The 22135-nt window shown below is 36.1% G+C and overlaps 2 protein-coding genes across 2 annotated transcripts; both read left to right on the plus strand.

Moving 5' to 3' along the window:
• Positions 1 to 5628: 5628 nt before the first annotated feature.
• Positions 5629 to 8682, plus strand: LOC120471994 (uncharacterized). The gene is made up of 2 exons (XM_039661961.2): positions 5629 to 6106; positions 7188 to 8682. Exons 1-2 carry the CDS (start codon positions 6028 to 6030, stop codon positions 8507 to 8509), a joined length of 1401 nt encoding a protein of 466 aa, XP_039517895.2. The 5' UTR covers positions 5629 to 6027; the 3' UTR covers positions 8510 to 8682.
• Positions 8683 to 9592: 910 nt separating this feature from the next.
• On the plus strand, positions 9593 to 20522 carry LOC120472002 (uncharacterized). The gene is made up of 2 exons (XM_039661980.2): positions 9593 to 10443; positions 18593 to 20522. Exons 1-2 carry the CDS (start codon positions 10365 to 10367, stop codon positions 19780 to 19782), a joined length of 1269 nt encoding a protein of 422 aa, XP_039517914.2. The 5' UTR covers positions 9593 to 10364; the 3' UTR covers positions 19783 to 20522.
• The last annotated feature ends 1613 nt before the right edge of the window (positions 20523 to 22135 follow it).

Consider the following 22135-nt stretch of genomic DNA (forward strand, 5'->3'; position numbering starts at 1 on the left):
ATCAACATTCATTATCATACCTGCAATAGAGGTTTCATTGGGCTTCATCCGGCGCTGCGTGTTCAGCTCCTCCGTCCACACTCATCCCCCATGGCAGGTTCAACATTACACACTTACTATATTCTATATCCCAAACCTGAATCATACATGAATGTAAATAATGCTCTATATATCTGTCTATCCATTAAACCTTTTCCTAGAATATCCTCACTCTTCATTCTTTCCTCTCCATTCTTCAAATGACTGAATAATACATCCCGAAAAATATTATATTTACTACAACTAAATAATACATGACAAACATTTTCAGATACACCACATTCATCACATAATCCAGTCTCATGTAATCCCATAATTGCCAGTGTTGAGTTTAACCCTGTATGTCCCAGTCTTAACCTAGACAGCAAAACCTCTTCTTTCCTATTTCTTCCCTGGCAGTTTACCCTCCCTACTATCTTTGTGATACTATGACACCACCTCCCATTGCTACTACTATCCCATCTAATTTGCCATTTATTTATTAACTTCCTCTTTAAAATTGATTTTGCCTCCTTTTTCCCCATAGGTACTCTAACATCCACCTCTCTCTTTTCTAGCGCTTTTTTTGCTAGTTTATCAGCAACTTCATTACCAGATACCCCAACATGTGCTGGTACCCAACAAAAATACACTACTATTCCAGCCTCTTTCAGTCTGTATAATGATAAATATATTTCCATTATCAAATCTTCTCTGTCTGATCTTGCATGTAATATACTAATTAAAGCTGAAGAAGAATCTGAACATATGACTACTTTATTTGGTCTGACTTGTTCAACCCATTGTAGTCCTATTATTATAGCTGTTAACTCTGCAGTGTACACGGACACCTCATCAGTCAACCTCAAACTAATCTGTTTTTTAAAGTGGGGAATAAACACTCCTACTCCAACCTTTTGACTGATAGGTTCCTTAGAACCATCTGTAAATATTTGTAATACTGTATAAAATGTGTTATTTAAAAAGGCATTAATCTCCTTTCCAATGTACTCTTCTTTGGACTTGTTTAATAAACTCAAAACTACAAGCGGTTCAGGGACTTTCCAAGGTGGAGTATCAGTAAGTGGTATATTGGGACAGAAGATCTTATTGTCCATGCCGCATTCCTTAGCCCATATTTTACTCTTCCATCCAAAACTGTGTCCTTCATCATATGAGTATTCCCAGCACTCCTCCAATACTTTGCGAGTAAGGTGATTATTTGCTGATTGTTGGAGATTTACCCAGTATGTAATTGCCAGTTTTTCCCTTCTAATATCTAGAGGCATCTCTCCCATTTCTACTCCAATTGCATCTACAGGGGATGTTTTAATTGCTCCACAACATAATCTTAATGCTTTAGATTGAATTATATCTAATTTTTTCAGCAATGACTTTGATGCTGAACCATATACAATACATCCATAATCAAAACAAGAACGAATCAATGCTTGATACATGCACAACAATGCACTACGGCTAGCTCCCCACTTGTGACTAGCAACCGTACGCATACAATTTAAGATTTTCTTACATTTTGACTCAATTTTACTTATGTGACACTTCCATGTTAGTTTTTCATCAAACCATAATCCAAGATATTTAAAAACAGGTACTCTTTCCAATGTTTGTTCATATAACTTCAGATTTAACTGTTCATTCCTCTTGTTCTTTGTGAATATCATATATTGTGTTTTAGATACTGAAAACTTTAGACCCCAGTCCAAAGACCATTTTTCCACTTCTTTAATTGACTCCTGTATACCTTTACCCACATTTTTAATATTACGGCCTCTCTTCCATAGTGCTCCGTCATCTGCATACAGAGCTAATCCTATTCCTGGTTTATTCACTTTATCAAAAACATCATTGATCATTAAATTAAACAATAATGGACTAATTGCACTACCCTGTGGAGTTCCATTTAGAATATTATAAGGAGCTGATAATTCTTCCCCAATTTTCACCTGAAAGGTGCGTTCAAATAAAAATTCTAAAACCCAATTATAAAATTTTCCACCTATTCCAATTTTATTCAGTTTAATTAGCAAACCTTCCCTCCACAAAGTGTCATAAGCCTTTTCTATATCAAAGAAGACTGCAATCATGTACTCTTTCATTATAAAAGCTTTTTTAATTTCATTTTCAAACAATACTAAAGCATCTGCTGTAGACCTGCTTTTCCTAAAACCACTTTGAAATTTTGACAACAGTTCTCTTTTCTCTAAAATATAATTCATTCGTTTTACAATCATTTTTTCCATTACTTTACATAGCGTAGAAGTAAGAGCGATAGGTCTATAATTACCAGATTTTGTTATATCTTTCCCAGGCTTAGCAAAAGGAAGCACAATTGCCGTTTTCCATTGCTTAGGAAGGATACCCTCATTCCATATATAATTATATAAATCCAGTAATACTTCTAATGCTTTTGGTGATAATTTCTTTAAAATTTGATAGCTTATCAAATCTTTTCCTGGTGTGGTACTCTTTGAATTATTAATTGCTGTTTTTAATTCAAAATAACTAAACTCATCATCCAAAATATTATTGAACTCTTGTTTTTTCTTGCAAACATCTCCATAGACATTCTTAATTTGCTGACGTCTTGTTAAAAATGTATCATCTAAATTATCAATGCTATGAGCTTTAGCAAATGTTTGAGCCAATAAAGTAGCCTTATCTTTATCTGTGATAGCTACCTTCCCATTTTCCTCCAGGACAGGTATTTTTTTAAAACTATCAATTCCATTCATCTTTTTAATCATACGCCAGACTGCATTTATTTGAGTTTCTCTCCCAATCGTGTCACAAAAGTTTTGCCATGCTGACCTTTTTGTACTTTTAATAATCTTTTTAACATAAGCCCTTTTTCTTTGATAATCTATGACTGCTTCTGGTGTGAGTGTTCTTTTTAAAAACTGAAATGCTTTATTCCTTTCTCTGATTGCTGCCGAGCACTCCTCTGACCACCATGGCACATTCTTTCTTGTTTTTATACCACTTGATAGAGGGATAGACTGAGAAGTTGCAAAATAAATGGCATTCACTACTTTGTTATATCTGTCATCAACACTACCCTCTATTGAGAGATCTTTGAACTGTTCTTCACATAACATTTGGAATTTTTCCCAATCTGCTTTCTTATATATCCATCTTACACCATAATTACCTTTTTGTAGTTGAATCTTATTTTGAATTACACATGTCACTGGAAAATGATCACTTCCTATATTATCTTTAGATACAGACCATTCACATTTGTCAGCTAATGATGCTGAAACTAATGTGATATCCAGACATGACATTCTACCTCTTGCTATGTCTATTCTTGTTGGATTGCCATCATTTAAACATACTAAGGAGTTATCTTCCATGAACTCTTCTATTATTTCTCCATTTTTATCTGTACTCCTGCTACCCCATATATTTGTGAGCATTAAAATCACCACATATAATAATTTTGTTTGCCTTTTCACCCGTGATCATTTTCAGGATATCCATTGTTAGTTCTGAACATGGATTATAAAAATTTACCACTCTAATTACCCCCTGTGTACCCATTATCTCTATACATATACACTCCGTATTTCCCTCATTACTTCTTTGTCTATATATTACATTTTCTTTTATGAATGTTGCACACCCCCCACCTCTACCATTAATCCTGTCCTTCCTTATTACCTCATAGCCATTCATCCTAAAGTCCAATGATTTACATAACCATGTTTCTTGTATACAAATGATATCAGGAGATTTATTCATATCTGCAATATACTTTTTAAACTCCTGACCATTAGCGATTAGGCTTCTGGCATTCCAATGAAGCAATAGGAAAGACATGATAATGTTATACATCATTACATTGAGATGCTTCATAATTTGTTGTTATTCCACCTTCTGTTCTCCCTTCTTTAGACTGTAGAATCTTGTGAACTTGTTCTGCTGATATACCAATGCAGTTCAAAAACTTGTTTGCACAGTCTACCACAATTTTTATTTTATCAGATCTTCGTCCTACCTGCCCAGTTCCATTCACCACTGCACAGATAAAAGCTACAAAATCAGTTTTGTTCATGCTAATGTCATCATTTGAGTCATTCTTTATCAAGTTCAACCGATCCATTGATTTATCAATCTGAGAGGTTTGTTCCAATCCGGCATGTTTTCTTATATCGCTTACATGTTTCACTCTACGAGCTGCTTCTGCATATGTTACATTCTGGGTGGATTTTACCTTTTGTATTACACGAGCCTGTTGTTGTACTGGACATCCTGCATATGCAGCGCTGTGTTCTCCACCACAGTTGCAACACTTGATCTCGGCTCCTTCCTGGCACTTCCCATACTCATGCTCCCCTCCACATTTCGCACAACGCATTTTCCCTTTGCAGACATTAGCAGTATGACCTATGCGCTGACATTTATAACAACGCAAGGGAGGAGGTACATACTCCCGTACCACATAACTGATGAAACCTAGTTTTACCTTGACTGGTAAAATGCTGTCTTCAAAGTGTAACAGCACAGAAAGACTATCACACTTTACATTATCTTTCCATGTCGTCAATCTTCTTGCTAAAGCAACTTTGCCTCCAATCAGGTTTTCTTTTACTTCTTCCATAGTTACATTTAAAGGAACTGCTGAAATAACACCACGTTTCTTAACATCTATTCCAGCACAGGTTATTTTACCACCAGCTAGTGTTTTCAGTTTTAGAATCTTTGCTTTCTGATTTTCATCCTTACACTTAATCAAGACTCTTCCATTACTCATACATGTTGCTCCTTTCACTGATCCCACTTCTTTTTCTATCGCTTTTGATAGTTTAACAGGATGCATGTATTGCTCTGCTTGTTTGACAAATGTGATCATAACTTTTATTTCCTTTTCCTCATTGTTTCTCATCAACCTTTGCCCTGAATCCCTGATTTTACTTGTGAATTCAAACTCATCACCCATGTTACTTCCTTTTTTCCTTTTATTATATCGTACTTCTTGGAAGTCCATATCTTGATTGTCATCATCGGATGAATCATCCATTATATCCACCTACTTCAACTCAAGAATCGTTCCTGATTTGTCCTTTTTGAATCTTGTCCTGATTCTGTTCAGTTAATTTGTCCTGACGTTCCTTCCACCGCTGCCAGCGTCGACGTCCAAAAACCACCGTCTGCCCCTGCTCACACGCCCCGTTTCCTTGGTTAAAATCTCAATTTTCTCACGATTTAAACATTGTTTGAAACATTTGGAATATTGTAAGTTATTATCTTAACTAAATATATAACACTGGCCTTGTGATTTTGGGATATTTTAATGCAAAAATCTTAGGTATTCCACCTTTAAAGGACAAGTTTGGTATTTTACAATTAAAGCCCTGTTTTAAGATCGTTTCTGATGAAATAGAATGGTTAGGATTGTTTTTTAGACATCTTAGTTTGCCCTCCTTCCTACATGATTCGGCAAAAGTGTAACTTATCAGCTGGCTCTGACGGTCGCTAAGAAGATGGGATGTAATGAAAAGTCGTAATGAAACAACTCGTTTTTCTAATCCTCTTTCATGTAGGCTATTGATACAACTCGAATCCCATACGGTTGTAACTTGTAAAACATTTTAAGTCCCTTTCTCTTATTTGTGCAAATCTATTTTTAAAGAGAAAATGCAATATAGCTTCTATACGAGCTAAATAATTTCTTCCCCATATTTTTCCTCTCCTCTCGACGCTTCATACTCCAGTCCAGTCGGTGGCGGTAAGACACACGCGTTTGTTTGCCGACCACCACCTCAGAGGAAGAAGATTAGTTTTCGGCAAGATCTCTGCTGTTTTGTCGCGTTGCTGGCCTAATACAAACTGTTAGAAATTTACTCTTAGTGTACAGAAAGATACATTTTAAATCAGGTCAATAAATGCCTGTAATATTCCCATCCTCATATACGTGACTAAGTTCTGAATCAAGCAGGAATATCCGGAGGACTATCAACTGAACTGAGATCTGCTGCTGTGAAGATGGTGTTTGTTAAAGAGGAGAGTGAGGAGGACATGAGTGAACCAGAACCCTGGAGAATAAAACACGAGGAACAAGAAGGTTGGTGATTCTTCATTCATCTCCAATGACTGTTGTGGTAACAAGCTTTAAACAAGGTGCACATCATGGATCCTTTAAAAGTCTTGAATTCCTTAATTTAATAACAAGCCGCTAATATCAAGATCTGGACTCTGTTTGTTCTTAAGTTTGTGCTCTAGCTGTGGGAGTGCAGAGAGCGTAATGTATTATAACTCAGAAATACGGTTGCTGCCTCAAAGGGCTCAAGGACCTCAGCAACTCAATCAGGTTCCACTATTCAGGCTTGAGATTAGGGCTGAAACTATTAGTATTATCATATTAGATTAATAAAAAATTGTCGACAAATATCTTTGTTGTCGAGTAGTCGTTTGGTCTCACTTGACTGTAAGGGCATGCAATATCACGATTTGACCGCTACGGCGCTTTGGCGCTAGAGTGTAACGCAGCCACAAATGCTATTGTGGGGGAAAAAAAGCGCGAATTATGACGGAGTGCAAACAAATCCGAACTAGCAAGGTTTGGGAAAGTTTCACAAAAAATAAAACCAACAATGCTGTCTTGTGCAATACATACAAGGCGGAACTTGCTTTTCACGGGAGCACAACATGCATGTCGGAGCACTTAAAGAGAAAACATCCCGGCAAAAGAGGAGCCGGTGAGAATTAAGTGTTTCTAACTAGTGGTAACGTAAATCTCTTTACTAGATAATGCAATATACTAATAATAGAAATAATATTATCAATTATAATATAATTAGAGTAATGTGATGATTTATTTAGCATTGAATAAAGCTTGATCGAGCTTAGGAGTCAGGGCTGTTGTTATTATTGTAACACTATTAGGTATTATAGTCTTATCACTTGCCTGTATTTTGTTCCATAATCATGAAGATGAAGAATAATACAGCGGTTTTAGTTTATGGATTTGTGTGAACAGGGATTGTTTTGACAACGTTGTCATCTGCCCACATTTTTTTTTAAATGTGAAGCAAAAAACATTTAAATATTTAGTCCATTGTTGTTGTGTAAACACATAGCCTAATTTACTTTTATTTTCCAACTTTCCCAATTGATTTTTATCATTTTAATGTTTTTCTTTTTAGGCCTGATGAAAGTGAAAGAGGAAAGACCAGATCTGAATGAAGTGGAGGAGAAACATCATCAGAAAGCTCATGATGTCACCGCTGGAGAGAAGCTGAAAACTGAAAACAGTTGCTCACAAAGCAGCATCCAAATAACAGAAGTCAAAAAGCCTTTCACCTGTTCTCAGTGTGGAAAGAGTTTCAAACATAAAGAAAGTCTGAAGAAGCACATGCTAATTCATTCTGGATTAAAGCCTTTCAGCTGTTCTGAGTGTGGAAAGAGTTTCACACAGAAATCACATCTTAATGAGCATTTGTTTATTCACATTTCAGAAAAGCTATTCACCTGTTCTCAGTGTGGAAAGAGTTTCAAACATAAAGAAAGTCTGAAGAAGCACATGCTAATTCATGATGGAAAAAAGCCTTTCAGCTGTTCTCAGTGTGGAAAGAGTTTCACACAAAAATCACATCTTAATGATCATTTGTTTATTCACATTTCAGAAAAGCTATTCACCTGTTCTCAGTGTGGAAAGACTTACAAACATAAAAGAAGCCTTTTGAATCACAAGTTAATTCATGCTGGAGGAAATAATACTTTCACATGCTCTCAGTGTGGAAAGACTTTCTCATGTGAACGATACCTTGAAAAGCACATGTTAATTCATGCTGGACTCAAGCCTTTCACCTGTTCTCAGTGTGGAAACTCTTTCGTATGTAAAGGAAGCCTGGAGAAGCACATGCTAATTCATGCTGGAATAAAACAATTCACCTGTTCTCAGTGTGGAAAGAGTTTCACACAGAGATCACACCTTAATGCTCATTTGGTGACTCACACTTCAGAAAAGCCTTTCACTTGCCCGCAGTGTGGAAAGACTTTTACACGTAAAGGATACTTAAAGAATCACATGTTAAGTCATGCTGGAATCAAGCCTTTCACCTGCTCTCAGTGTGGAAACTCTTTCGTATGTAAAGGAAGCCTGGAGAATCACATGTTAGTTCATAATGAAATGAAGCCTTTCTCCTGTTCTCAATGTGGAAAGAGTTTCAAAAAGAAAGGACACCTTAAATATCATGTGCTTATTCACACTTCAGAAAAGCCGTTCACCTGTTCTCAGTGTGGAAAGACTTTTATACGTAAAGAAAGCCTGAAGAGGCACATGTTAAATCATTCTGGAATAAAGCCGTTCACCTGTTCTCAGTGTGGAAAGACTTTTAAACGTAAAGAAAGCCTGAAGAATCACATGTTAGTTCATGCTGGAATAAAGCCTTTCACCTGCTCTCAGTGTGGAAAGAGTTTCACCTGTAAAAAAGCATTTAATATTCATGTGAGAATTCACTCTTAAGAGATGCCTTATGCATGTCATCCGTGTGAGAAGAGACTTAAATGGAACTGTGATGTCATCTGCACGCTCTCACTCTGTTGTAATTTAACTGATCACTGCTGTAAAATATTTGCATTGTCATCATTACTGAAGAACCACCAGAAGTGCATACCTAATAAAAAGACTGACCTCTGTCCTGTTTGTGGTATGAAATTTCTAATGCCGCTTTTCCACTACACAGTACCAGCTCGACTCGACTCCCCTTTGTTTGGTTTTCCACTGTGTAAAAGTTGTACCTCTTCCTGCTTCCGGGTACTTTTTTTTTTTAGTACCACCTCTGGCGAGGTTCTGCGAGAGCTGAGGCGATACTAAAATGTGACGTGAAAACAATGCCGACTGCTGATTGGTCGGAGAGAATCGTCACCATTAACTGCGTCATCATTGCACACACCAGATGGAGTATCCAGAGTAACCCCGCCATTTTTAAATAGTTTGGCCAGAGATATTTTCTAAACTTACTACTATTATAATGGCAACTCGGAAGAATACGCCGTGGTCAAACGAGGAGGTGCTGACTTTCCTTTGTTTGGTTGCCGAAGAGAGGATCCAGCGAGAGCTTGACGGGGCAGCGAGGAACTAAATGCGTCGCTATGACGACCGGGTACTATTTGTGGCGGTACTGTCTGCAATGGAAAACGGAGCGAAAAGCTCCAAACTTACCAAGAAACTTACCGAGTGGTCTGGGGTGTTCACTGATATGCTCTGACAAAAATCGCTGCAAAAGATGATTTCCAACAGGTGTTTTAGCATTCGTTGTAAAACGTAGACCTATTTTTCCGAACGTTATTTTTCCTATTTTAACTACTGTAAGAATCATTGGAACAAACTGGTAATGACTCAACTGGAATCTCACTGTTTTTGAGTGCTAAGTTATTGGATGCTTAATATCTTGCTCTGAAATTAGGTCTCACAGAGCTTCTTCTAATGTTGGAGGGAAAATATAATAATATCCTCAAAATCGTCTTCACCAAAACGCAGAATCAGATGTTACTCCTTTGCACAGCACACACGAAGGCATAATGCTGCAAAATGCAACATCGAGCTCAATGACAAGTTTGAAACTCAAAAGCAGTTTTTTAGAAACACCATCAAAAATATCACATTGAATTGATATGGAATTCACATTACCTTAAATAGTCCCCTGTTCAACTCCCAGGTTTGTAGACTGTAAACGCATAATGAGGATATCATTGTTTTTTTCACGCTAAACCCTGATTTAACATTTGAGTAGGTTTTACTATATTTAAATGCTTTAACGTCAGTCATTCTGTAAAATGTAGTTTATGACTTTTATAAGTAATCAAAAATAACAATTAAGGAACGTTCTGTGATTTTTACAGAAATAATTGACAACTGGAATAAATTCTCTTGTTTTTCTAATCCTCTTTCATTGATGCAACTCGAATCCCATACGATTGTAATACATTTTAAGTCCCTTTCTCTTCTTGTGCAAATCTATTTTTAAAGGGAAAATGCAATGTAGCTTCTATACGAGCTAAATAATTTCTTCCCCATATTTTTCCTCTCCTCTCGACGCTTCACACTCCAGTCCAGTCGGTGGCGGTAAGACACATGCGTTTGTTTGCCGACCACCACCTCAGAGGAAGAAGATTAGTTTTCGGCAAGATCTCTGCTGTTTTGTCGCGTTGCTGGCCTAATACAAACTGTTAGAAATGTACTTTTAGTGTACAGAAAGATACATTTTAAATCAGGTCAATAAATGCCTGTAATATTCCCATCCTCATATACGTGACTAAGTTCTGAATCAGGAATATCTGGAGGAGTATCAACTGAACTGAGATCTGCTGCTGTGAAGATGGTGTTTGTTAAAGAGGAGAGTGAGGAGGACATGAGTGAACCAGAAACCTGGAGAATAAAACACGAGGAACAAGGAGGTTTGTGTGTATTCTTCATTCATCTCTAATGACTGTTGTGGTACATATCTAACAAAGCTTTAAACATGTTGCACATCATGGATCTTTCAAAGTCTTGAATTTCTTAATTTAAGAACAAGGCGCTAATAAGTTAAAGATCTGGACTCTGTATGTTCTTAAGTTTGTGCTCTAGCTGTGGGAGTGCAGAGAGTGTAATGTATTATAACTGTACTCTCAGAAACACGGTTGCTGCCTCAAAGGGCTCAAGGACCTCAGCACCTCAATCAGGTTCCACTATACGAGGCTGACTCCAGCTCCTTTTTCGCCAGCTCCTTATTCGCCGAACTATTCGTTCCACCTTAAAAATGTGGGATGGTTGTTAACCCCTCCCCCTCGGTTCTTTTGCCCGTATTTCTTAAAGGAACAGTTGTATGGGGATTATGAGCCTGTTGATCGGGCAGCATTTGTCATTTAACAGTGCATGTATATATTTATACTCTTGTAAAAATATATTTTATGCCTCTGTAAATGGTGTAAACTATGTGGTAAATTCAACCAAAGGACTTATTTTGTATTTAAGTTCAATCTCTTACTAAATGTATTTTAAAAGAAAGGAGAAAAGTGACATTATGTTTCTAACTGAAAATTAATGTTATGTAATTTATATTCTTTATTAGAATTTATTGTATATTTATTAGACTGGAGTAATGGATAACTTCTAATAAAGAATATAAATTACATAACATTAATTCTCAGTTGCAAACATAATGAAAAAAAAAACAGGAATGTGCAGGTGTAGATAATTAATTATTAAATGAAATCTTGCATTACAACATTTTCTGATGTGTTATTGTTGAAGTATGGTACCCAGAAAAGTTCTCAAAAAAGGGGAACATAGAGGTATAGATAAATTTATTATTAAACGAAATCCTGCATTAAAAATTTTCTGATGTTTCATTGTTGAAATATATTGTACCCAGAACGAGCCTCACCATTGCAACTTTACATGCCGACAGAGCATACTGGAGGTGTCATTTCTTTATTTTTTTCAAAAGTTCTCAAAAAAAGGTGAACATAAAGGTATAGATAAATCCATCCTTAAATGAAATCCTGCATTATCACATTTTCTGATGTGTTATTGTTAAAATATGACACCCACAAAATGACTCTCCATTGAAACTATATAAGCCCGCAGAGCATACTGGAGGTGTCATTTCTTTATTTTTTCAAAAGTTCTCAAAAAAAGGGGAACTAAGAGGTATAGATAAATCCATTCTTAAACCAAATCCTGCATTTCAACATTTTCTGATGTGTTATTGTTGAAATATGACACCCAGAAATTGACTCTCCAATGAAACTATATGTGCCAACAGAGCATATTGGAGCTGTCATTTCTTTATTTTTTCAAAAGTTCTCAAAAAAAGGGGAACATAAAGGTATAGATAAATCCATTCTTAAACCAAATCCTGCATTTCAACTTTTTCTGATGTGTTATTGTTGAAATATGACACCGAGAACATGCCCCACCATTGAAACTATATGTGCCGACAGAGCATACTGGAGGTGTCTTTTCTTTATTTTTCCAAAAGTTCTCAAAAAAACGGGAACGTAGAGGTATAGATAAATCCATTCTTAAACTAAATCCTACATTACAACATTTTCTGATGTGTTATTGTTGAAATATGACACCCAGAACATGCCCCACCATTGAAACTATATGTGCCCGCAGAGCATACTGGAGGTGTCATTTCTTTATTTTTTCAAAAGTTCTCAAAAAAAGGGGAACATAAAGGTATAGATAAATCCATTCTTAAACCAAATCCTGCATTTCAACTTTTTCTGATGTGTTATTGTTGAAATATGACACCGAGAACATGCCCCACCATTGAAACTATATGTGCCGACAGAGCATACTGGAGGTGTCTTTTCTTTATTTTTCCAAAAGTTCTCAAAAAAACGGGAACGTAGAGGTATAGATAAATCCATTCTTAAACTAAATCCTACATTACAACATTTTCTGATGTGTTATTGTTGAAATATGACACCCAGAAAATGACTCGCCATTGAAACTATATGTGCCAACAGAGCATACTGGAGGTGTCATTTCTTTATTTTTTCAAAAGTTCTTAAAAAAAGGGAAACGTAGAGGTATAGATAAATCCATTCTTAAACGAAAACCTGCATTATAACATTTTCTGATGTATTATTGTTGAAATATGACACCCAGAAAATGACTCGCCATTGAAACTATATGTGCCAACAGAGCATACTGGAGGTGTCATTTCTTTATTTTTTCAAAAGTTCTTAAAAAAAGGGAAACGTAGAGGTATAGATAAATCCATTCTTAAACGAAAACCTGCATTATAACATTTTCTGATGTGTTATTGTTGAAATATGACACCGAGAACATGCCCCACCATTGAAACTATATGTGCCTGCAGAGCAGACTGGAGGTGTCATTTCTTTATTTTTTTAAAAGTTCTCAAAAAAAAGGGAACGTGGAGGTATAGATAAATCCATTCTTAAACCAAATCCTGCATTTCAACATTTTCTGCTGTGTTATTGTTGAAATATGACACCCAGAAAATGACTCGCCATTGAAACTATATGTGCCGACAGAGCATACTGGAGGTGTCATTTCTTTATTTTTTCAAAAGTTCTCAAAAAAAAGGGAACGTAGAGGTATAGATAAATCCATTCTTAAACCAAATCCTGCATTTCAACATTTTCTGATGTGTTATTGTTGAAATATGACACCCAGAATTTGACTCTCCAATGAAACTATATGTGCCGACAGAGCATACTGGAGGTGTCATTTCTTTATTTTTTCAAAAGTTCTCAAAAAAGGGGAACATAAAGGTATAGATAAATCCATTCTTAAACCAAATCCTGCATTTCAACATTTTCTGATGGGTTATTGTTGAAATATGACACCGAGAACATGCCCCACCATTGAAACTATATGTGTCGACAGAGCATACTGGAGGTGTCTTTTCTTTATTTTTTCAAAAGTTCTCAAAAAAAGAGGAACGTAGAGGTATAGGTAAATCCATTCTTAAACCAAATCCTGCATTTCAACATTTTCTGATGTGTTATTGTTGAAATATGACACTGAGAACATGCCCCACCATTGAAACTATTTGTGCCGACAGAGCATACTGGAGGTGTCTTTTCTTTATTTTTCCAAAAGTTCTCAAAAAAAGGGGAACGTAGAGGTATAGAAAAATCCATTCTTAAACTAAATCCTACATTACAACATTTTCTGATGTGTTATTGTTGAAATATGACACCCAGAAAATGACTCGCCATTGAAATTATACGTGCCAACAGAGCATACTGGAGGTGTCATTTCTTTATTTTTTCAAAAGTTCTTAAAAAAAGGGAAACGTAGAGGTATAGATAAATCCATTCTTAAACGAAAACCTGCATTATAACATTTTCTGATGTGTTATTGTTGAAATATGACACCCAGAAAATGACTCGCCATTGAAACTATATGTGCCAACAGAGCATACTGGAGGTGTCATTTCTTTATTTTTTCAAAAGTTCTCAAAAAAAGGGGAACATAAAGGTATAGATAAATCCATCCTTAAATGAAATCCTGCATTATCACATTTTCTGATGTGTTATTGTTAAAATATGACACCCACAAAATGACTCTCCATTGAAACTATATGTGCCGACAGAGCATACTGGAGGTGTCATTTCTTTATTTTTTTCAAAAGTTCTCAAAAAAATGGAACGTGGAGGTATAGTTAAATCCATTCTTAAACCAAATCCTGCATTTCAACATTTTCTGATGTGTCATTGTTGAAATATAACACCCAGAACATGCCCCACCATTGAAACTATATGTGCCCGCAGAGCATACTGGAGGTGTCATTTCTTTATTTTTTTCAAAAGTTCTCAAAAAAAGGGGAACGTAGAGATATAGATAAATGCATTCTTAAACCAAATCCTGCATTTAAACATTTTCTGATGTGTTATTGTTGAAATATGACACCCAGAAGATGACTCGCCATTGAAACTATACGTGCCAACAGAGCATACTGGAGGTGTCATTTTTTTATTTTTTCAAAAGTTCTCAAAAAAAGGGGAACGAAGAGATATAGATAAATCCATTCTTAAACCAAATCCTGCATTTCAACATTTTATGATGTGTTATTGTTGAAATATGACACCCAGAAAATGACTCGCCATTGAAACTATAAGTGCCGACAGAATACTGGAGGTGTCATTTCTTTATTTTTTCAAAAGTTCTCAAAAAAAGGGGAACGTATAGATAAATCCATTATTGAACGAATTTTATGAATGACAACATTTTCTGATGTGTTATTGTTGAAATATGGTACCCAGAACATGCAACTGTATGTGAAATATGACTATCATTTCACAAGTTCTACAAAGAAAAAAAAAGTAATATCGGCACCTATATGTGCTTTTTTTAAAGTTTTTTGGAGAACTAATGAAATAAAGTTTAAGTATGCTTGTCGGCACATAAAGTTGGATGTTCTGGGGAACCATATTTCAACAATAACACATCAGAAAATGTTGAACTGCAGGATTTGGTTTAAGAATGGATTTATCTATACCTTTATGTTCCCCTTTTTTTGAGAGCTTTTGGAAAAATAAAGAAATGACAGCTCCTATATGCTCTGTCGGCACATATAGTTTCAAAGGAGAGTCAATTTCTGGGTGTCATATTTCAACAATAACACATCAGAAAATGTTGAAATGCAGGATTTGGTTTAAGAATGGATTTATCTATACCTCTACGTTCCCCTTTTTTTGAGAACTTTTGAAAAAATAAATAAATAACAGCTCCAATATGCTGTCGGCACATATAGTTTCAATGGAGAGTCAATTTCTGGGTGTCATATTTCAACAATAACACAGCAGAAAATGTTGAAATGCAGGATTTGGTTTAAGAATGGATTTATCTATACCTCTACGTTCCCCTTTTTTTGAGAACTTTTGAAAAAATAAAGAAATGACACCTCCAGTATGCTCTGTTGGCACATATAGTTTCATTGGAGAGTCAATTTCTGGGTGTCATATTTCAACAATAACACATCAGAAAATGTTGAAATGCAGGATTTGGTTTAAGAATGGATTTATCTATATCTCTATGTTCCCCTTTTTGAGAACTTTTGAAAAAATAAAGAAATGACACCTCCAGTATGCTCTGTTGGCACATATAGTTTCAATGGCGAGTCATCTTCTGGGTGTCATATTTCAACAATAACACATCAGAAAATGTTGAAATGCAGGATTTGGTTTAAGAATGGATTTATCTATACCTTTATGTTCCCTTTTTTTTTTGAGAACTTTTGAAAAAATAAAGAAATGACAGCTCCAATATGCTCTGTCGGCACATATAGTTTCATTGGAGAGTCAAATTCTGGGTGTCATATTTCAACAATAACACATCAGAAAATGTTGAAATGCAGGATTTGGTTTAAGAATGGATTTATCTACACCTCTACGTTCCCCTTTTTTTGAGAACTTTTGAAAAAATAAAGAAATGACACCTCCAGTATGCTCTGTTGGCACATATAGTTTCAATGGCGAGTCATTTTCTGGGTGTCATATTTCAACAATAACACATCAGAAAATGTTATAATGCAGGTTTTCGTTTAAGAATAGATTTATCTATACCTCTACGTTTCCCTTTTTTTAAGAACTTTTGAAAAAATAAAGAAACGACACCTCCAGTATGCTCTGTTGGCACGTATAGTTTCAATGGCGAGTCATCTTCTGGGTGTCAAATTTCAACAATAACACATCAGAAAATGTTGAAATGCAGGATTTGGTTTAAGAATAGATTTATCTATACCTCTATGTTCCCCTTTTTTGAGAACTTTTGAAAAAATAAAGAAATGACACCTCCAGTATGCTCTGCGGGCACATATAGTTTCAATGGTGGGGCATGTTCTGGGTGTCATATTTCAACAATAACACATCAGAAAATGTTGTAATGAAGGATTTAGTTTAAGAATGGATTTATCTATACCTCTACGTTCCCCTTTTTTTGAGAACTTTTGGAAAAATAAAGAAAAGACACCTCCAGTATGCTCTGTCGGCACATATAGTTTCAATGGTGGGGCATGTTCTCGGTGTCATATTTCAACAATAACACATCAGAAAATGTTGAAATGCAGGATTTGGTTTAAGAATGGATTTATCTATACCTTTATGTTCCCCTTTTTTTGAGAACTTTTGAAAAAATAAAGAAATGACAGCTCCAATATGCTCTGTTGGCACATATAGTTTCATTGGAGAGTCAATTTCTGGGTGTCATATTTCAACAATAACACATCAGAAAATGTTGAAATGCAGGATTTGGTTTAAGAATGGATTTATCTATACCTCTTAGTTCCCCTTTTTTTGAGAACTTTTGAAAAAATAAAGAAATGACACCTCCAGTATGCTCTGTCGGCACATATAGTTTCAATGGAGAGTCATTTTGTGGGTGTCATATTTTAACAATAACACATCAGAAAATGTGATAATGCAGGATTTCATTTAAGGATGGATTTATCTATACCTTTATGTTCACCTTTTTTTGAGAACTTTTGAAAAAAATAAAGAAATGACACCTCCAGTATGCTCTGTCGGCATGTAAAGTTGCAATGGTGAGGCTTGTTCTGGGTACCATATTTCAACAATGAAACATCAGAAAATTTTTAATGCAGGATTTCGTTTAATAATGAATTTATCTATACCTCTATGTTCCCCTTTTTTGAGAACTTTTCTGGGTACCATACTTCAACAATAACACATCAGAAAATGTTGTAATGCAAGATTTCATTTAATAATTAATTATCTACACCTGCACATTCCTGTTTTTTTTTTTCATTATGTTTGCAACTGAGAATTAATGTTATGTAATTTATATTCTTTATTAGAAGTTATCCATTACTCCAGTCTAATAAATATACAATAAATTCTAATAAAGAATATAAATTACATAACATTAATTTTCAGTTAGAAACATAATGTCACTTTTCTCCTTTCTTTTAAAATACATTTAGTAAGAGATTGAACTTAAATACAAAATAAGTCCTTTGGTTGAATTTACCACATAGTTTACACCATTTACAGAGGCATAAAATATATTTTTACAAGAGTATAAATATATACATGCACTGTTAAATGACAAATGCTGCCCGATCAACAGGCTCATAATCCCCATACAACTGTTCCTTTAAGAAATACGGGCAAAAGAACCGAGGGGGAGGGGTTAACAACCATCCCACATTTTTAAGGTGGAACGAATAGTTCGGCGAATAAGGAGCTGGCGAAAAAGGAGCTGGAGTCAGCCTCGTTTCCACTATTCAGGCTTAAGATTAGGGCTGAAACGATTAGTCGAAATTTTACAATAAAAAAAATTGTCGACAAATATATTTGTTGTCGAGTAGTCGTTTGATCTCGCTTGACCTAATGTAAGGGCATGCACTATCACGATTTGACCGCTACGGCGCTTTGGCGCTAGAGTGTAATGCAGCCACAAATGCAATTGTGGTAAAAGAAAAAAAATAGCGCGAATTATGACGGAGTGCAAACAAATCCGAACTAGCAAGGTTTGGGAAAGTTTCACAAAAACTAAAACAAACAATGCTGTCTATGTATAATACATACAAGGCGGAACTTGCTTTTCACGGGAGCACAACATGCATGTCGGAGCACTTAAAGCGGAAACATCCCGGCAAAAGAGGAGCCGGTGAGAATTCAGTCAGTGTTTCTAACTGGTAACGTAAATCTCTTTACTAGATAATGCAATACTACTAATAAAAGAAATAATATTATTAATAATAATATAATTAGAGTAATGTGATGATTTATTTAGCATTGAATAAAGCTTGATTGAGCTTAGGAGTCAGGGCTGTTCTTATTGTAACACTATTAGGTATTATAGTCTTATCATTTGCCTGTATTTTGTTCCATAATCATGAAGATGAAGAATAATACAGCAGTTTTAGTTTTCATGGATCTGTTCGAACAGGGATTGTTTTGACAACGTTGTCATCTGTCCACTTTTTTTTAAAATGTGAAGCAAAAAACATTTAAATATTTAGTCCATCGTTGTTGTGTAAACATACCCTAATTTACTTTTTTATTTTCCAACTGTCCCAATTGATTTTCATCATTTTAATGTTTTTCATTTTAGGCCTGGTGAAAGTGAAAGAGGAAAGACCAGATCTGAATGAAGTGGAGGAGAAACATCACCAGAAAGCTCATGATGTCACCGCTGGAGAGAAGCCATTGAGTTGCTCCAAAACTGAAAACAGTTGCTCACAAAGCAGCATCCAAATAACAGAAGAGAAAAGGCCTTTCACCTGTACTCTGTGTGGAAACACTTTCTCACGTAAAGAAAGCCTGAAGAGGCACATGTTAATTCATGCTGGAATAAAGCCTTTCAGCTGTTCTGAGTGTGGAAAGAGTTTCACACAGAAATCACACCTTAATGAGCATTTGTTTATTCACATTTCAGAAAAGCTATTCACCTGTTCTCAGTGTGGAAAGAGTTTCAAACATAAAGAAAGTCTGAAGAAGCACATGCTAATTCATGATGGAATAAAGCCTTTCAGCTGTTCTGAGTGTGGAAAGAGTTTCACACAGAAATCATACCTTAATGATCATTTGTTTATTCACACTTCAGAAAAGCTATTCACCTGTTCTCAGTGTGGAAAGACTTACAAACATAAAAGAAGCCTTTTGAATCACATGTTAATTCATCCTGGAGGAAATAATACTTTCACGTGCTCTCAGTGTGGAAAGACTTTCTCATGTGAACAATACCTTGAAAAGCACATGTTAATTCATGCTGGAATCAAGCCTTTCACCTGTTCTCAGTGTGGAAAGAGTTTCAAACAGAGATCATACCTTAATTCTCATTTGGTAACTCACACTTCAGAAAAGCCTTTTACTTGCCCTCAGTGTGGAAAGACTTTTACACGTAAAGGATACTTTAAGACTCACATGTTAGTTCATGCTGGAATAAAGCCTTTCACCTGCTCTCAGTGTGGCAAGAGTTTCACACTGAAATCACATCTTAAGGATCATTTGGTGACTCACACTTCAGAAAAGCCTTTCACTTGCCCTCAGTGTGGAAAGACTTTTACACGCAAAGGAAACTTAAAGAATCACATGTTAGTTCATGCTGGAATCAAGCCTTTCACCTGCTCTCAGTGTGGAAACTCTTTTGTATCTAAAGGAAGCCTGAAGAAGCACATGTTGATTCATAATGAAATAAAGCCTTTCTCCTGCTCTCAGTGTGGAAAGAGTTTCAAACAGAGATCATACCTTAATTATCATGTGCTTATTCACACTTCAGAAAAGCCGTTCACCTGTTCTTAGTGTGGAAAGACTTTTAAACGTAAAGAAACATTTAATATTTATGTGAGAATTCACTCATAAGAGATGCCTTATGCATGTCATCCGTGTGAGAAGAGACTTAAATGGAACTGAGGTGTCATCTGCACGCTCTCACTCTGTTATATGTAGGGATGCAGCGATTACCGGATTTCACAATTAACTGCGATTTAAAACGTCACGGTTAATTAATCGTAAAGACTATGCTACACCGAGTGTTCCGCACGGGCAACTAAAACAAAACGAAAAAAAGTTGCACCAGCTGAAAGTGCTCATCAGTCACTATGGCAGAGGGACTAAGCAGCAACGCTCCATTTCCACAGAAAAAACGCCTCAAGTCAGCATTGTGGGAGCATTTTGCGTACACAAAGAATAACAAGGGTGTAATTGAAGAAGACGGATCGCCTGTCTGCAAAACATGCCATAAAAAAAGTTTCCGTTTATTATTTTCGTCAACGACATTTTTTCACAGACAAAAACGAGACGATAACTAAATAAAACTAGTTTTGAATGACAAAAACTATGAAGAAAATCTATTGACATATTCGTCAACGAATAAAAACGCAAATGTTAGATAGTGACGATCTGGGGAGCGATCCAGTCAGAACTGATGTCCTGCATGTGTGATGCGCACATTTGTACTGTTGGTCTACCCTGCGGTCCCATTACATGTTAAAGGGTTAATTCACCCAAAAATGAAAATTAAGTCATTAATTACTCACCCCCATGCTGTACCAACCCCGTAAGACCTTCGTTCGTCGTCGGAACACAAATGAAGATATTTTTGATTAAATTTGAGAGCTGTATAACTACCACATTGGCTCCTAAGGGACTGCCTCTTGACGGCCCAGAAAGTCAATTAAGAAAATGTTTAAATATCCCATGTGACTACAGTGGCTCAACTATAAGTTTATCAAGCGACGAGAATACTTTTTGTGCGAAAAAACAAACAAAAATAACGAGTTTATTCGACTATTCCTTTTCTTCCTTGTTGGCCTGAAACGAGATTTCCTTAGATTTCCACGACGCATGCGCGAGAACTGAACTGAAGTAGTTGAAGCAGAGATCGAAATTCTCGCGCATGCGTCGTGGAAATCTAAGGAAGTCTCGTTTCAGGCCAACAAGGAAGAAAAGGAATAGTCGAATAAACTCGTTATTTTTGTTTGTTTTTTCGCACAAAAAGTATTCTCGTCGCTTGATAAACTTATAGTTGAGCCACGGTAGTCACTTGGGATATTTAAACATTTTCTTCAATGACTTTCTGGGCCGTCAAGAGCCAGTCCCTTAGGCAGCCAATGTGGTAGTGATACAGCTCTCAAATTTAATCAAAAATATCTTAATTTGTGTTCCGAAGACGAACGAAGGTCTTACGGGGTTGGTACAGCATGGGGGTGAGTAATTAATGACTTAAAGGGTTAGTTCACCCAAAAATGAAAATTCTGTCAGTATTTACTCACCCTCATGTTGTTCCAACCCCGTAAGACCTTCGTTCATCTTCGGAACACAAATTAAGATATTTAAGATATTAAGATCGCTCCTGCATACAGTCCATAGGCTTCTTGAGGGACTGGCTCTTGCTGTCCCCGAAAAGTCATTAAAGACATCGTTAAAATAGTCCAAGTGACTACAGGGGCTCAATCTTAAGTTTATCAAACGACGAGAACACTTTTGTGGGCAAAAAAACAACAAAAATAACGACTTTATTTCAACTATTCACTTCCTTCTCTATGCGCCTCTAGTCAGTTAACGTAGTGTGATTGCGTAGAGCTACGTCACACGTAGGCTCACTATTGGCCGACGCTGGTCATGTGTGTGTGATGCGTGTGACGTACAATAACAGAAGCTTACGCTATTAAACTAGTAATCTGACTCGCGCAGAGGGAGAAATAAACGAATAGTTGAAATAAAGTCGTTATTTTTGTTGTTTTTTTCAAACAGGTTTTATAGTTGTTACTGTACAACTTGATTGACTTGTATTGTGTGTTGTGTGATGTACGGTATTACTCCGCTGCCGGAAACGGAAATGGGGTTGTTTATATTTTTTCTGTAGACTTATGCAGTCGCGGTAGGCTACACTATACAAGTGATTTGCTTGCAATTGGCAAAGGTGCATTATCGGCACCAACTGGGCTGGAGTGTCTATTATTCAAGCTCTCAACGGAAGAATGTCTGGGAAAAATAGGTCTACAGTTTTTCAACGAATGCTAAAACACCTGTTTGAAAGCATCTTTTGAGGCGATTTTTGTGTGAGCATATCAGTGGACACCCCAGACCACTCGGTGAGTTTCACGTCTTTGTAAACAAAAGTTTTATGCATTTTTTGAAGGATTGTACCTGT

Source organism: Pimephales promelas, chromosome 3, assembly GCF_988280905.1.
Source record: "Pimephales promelas chromosome 3, fPimPro1.hap1.1, whole genome shotgun sequence".
In the NCBI taxonomy this organism is placed as follows: domain Eukaryota; kingdom Metazoa; phylum Chordata; class Actinopteri; order Cypriniformes; family Leuciscidae; genus Pimephales; species Pimephales promelas.

Coding starts and splice junctions, on each gene's coding strand:
- LOC120471994 (XM_039661961.2), top strand. CDS start 6,028: ATGGTGTTTGTTAAAGAGGAGAGTGAGGAGGACATGAGTGAACCAGAA. Junction 6,107..7,187: donor AAAACACGAGGAACAAGAAG/GTTGGTGATTCT, acceptor TTTTCTTTTTAG/GCCTGATGAAAGTGAAAGAG.
- LOC120472002 (XM_039661980.2), top strand. CDS start 10,365: ATGGTGTTTGTTAAAGAGGAGAGTGAGGAGGACATGAGTGAACCAGAA. Junction 10,444..18,592: donor AAAACACGAGGAACAAGGAG/GTTTGTGTGTAT, acceptor TTTTCATTTTAG/GCCTGGTGAAAGTGAAAGAG.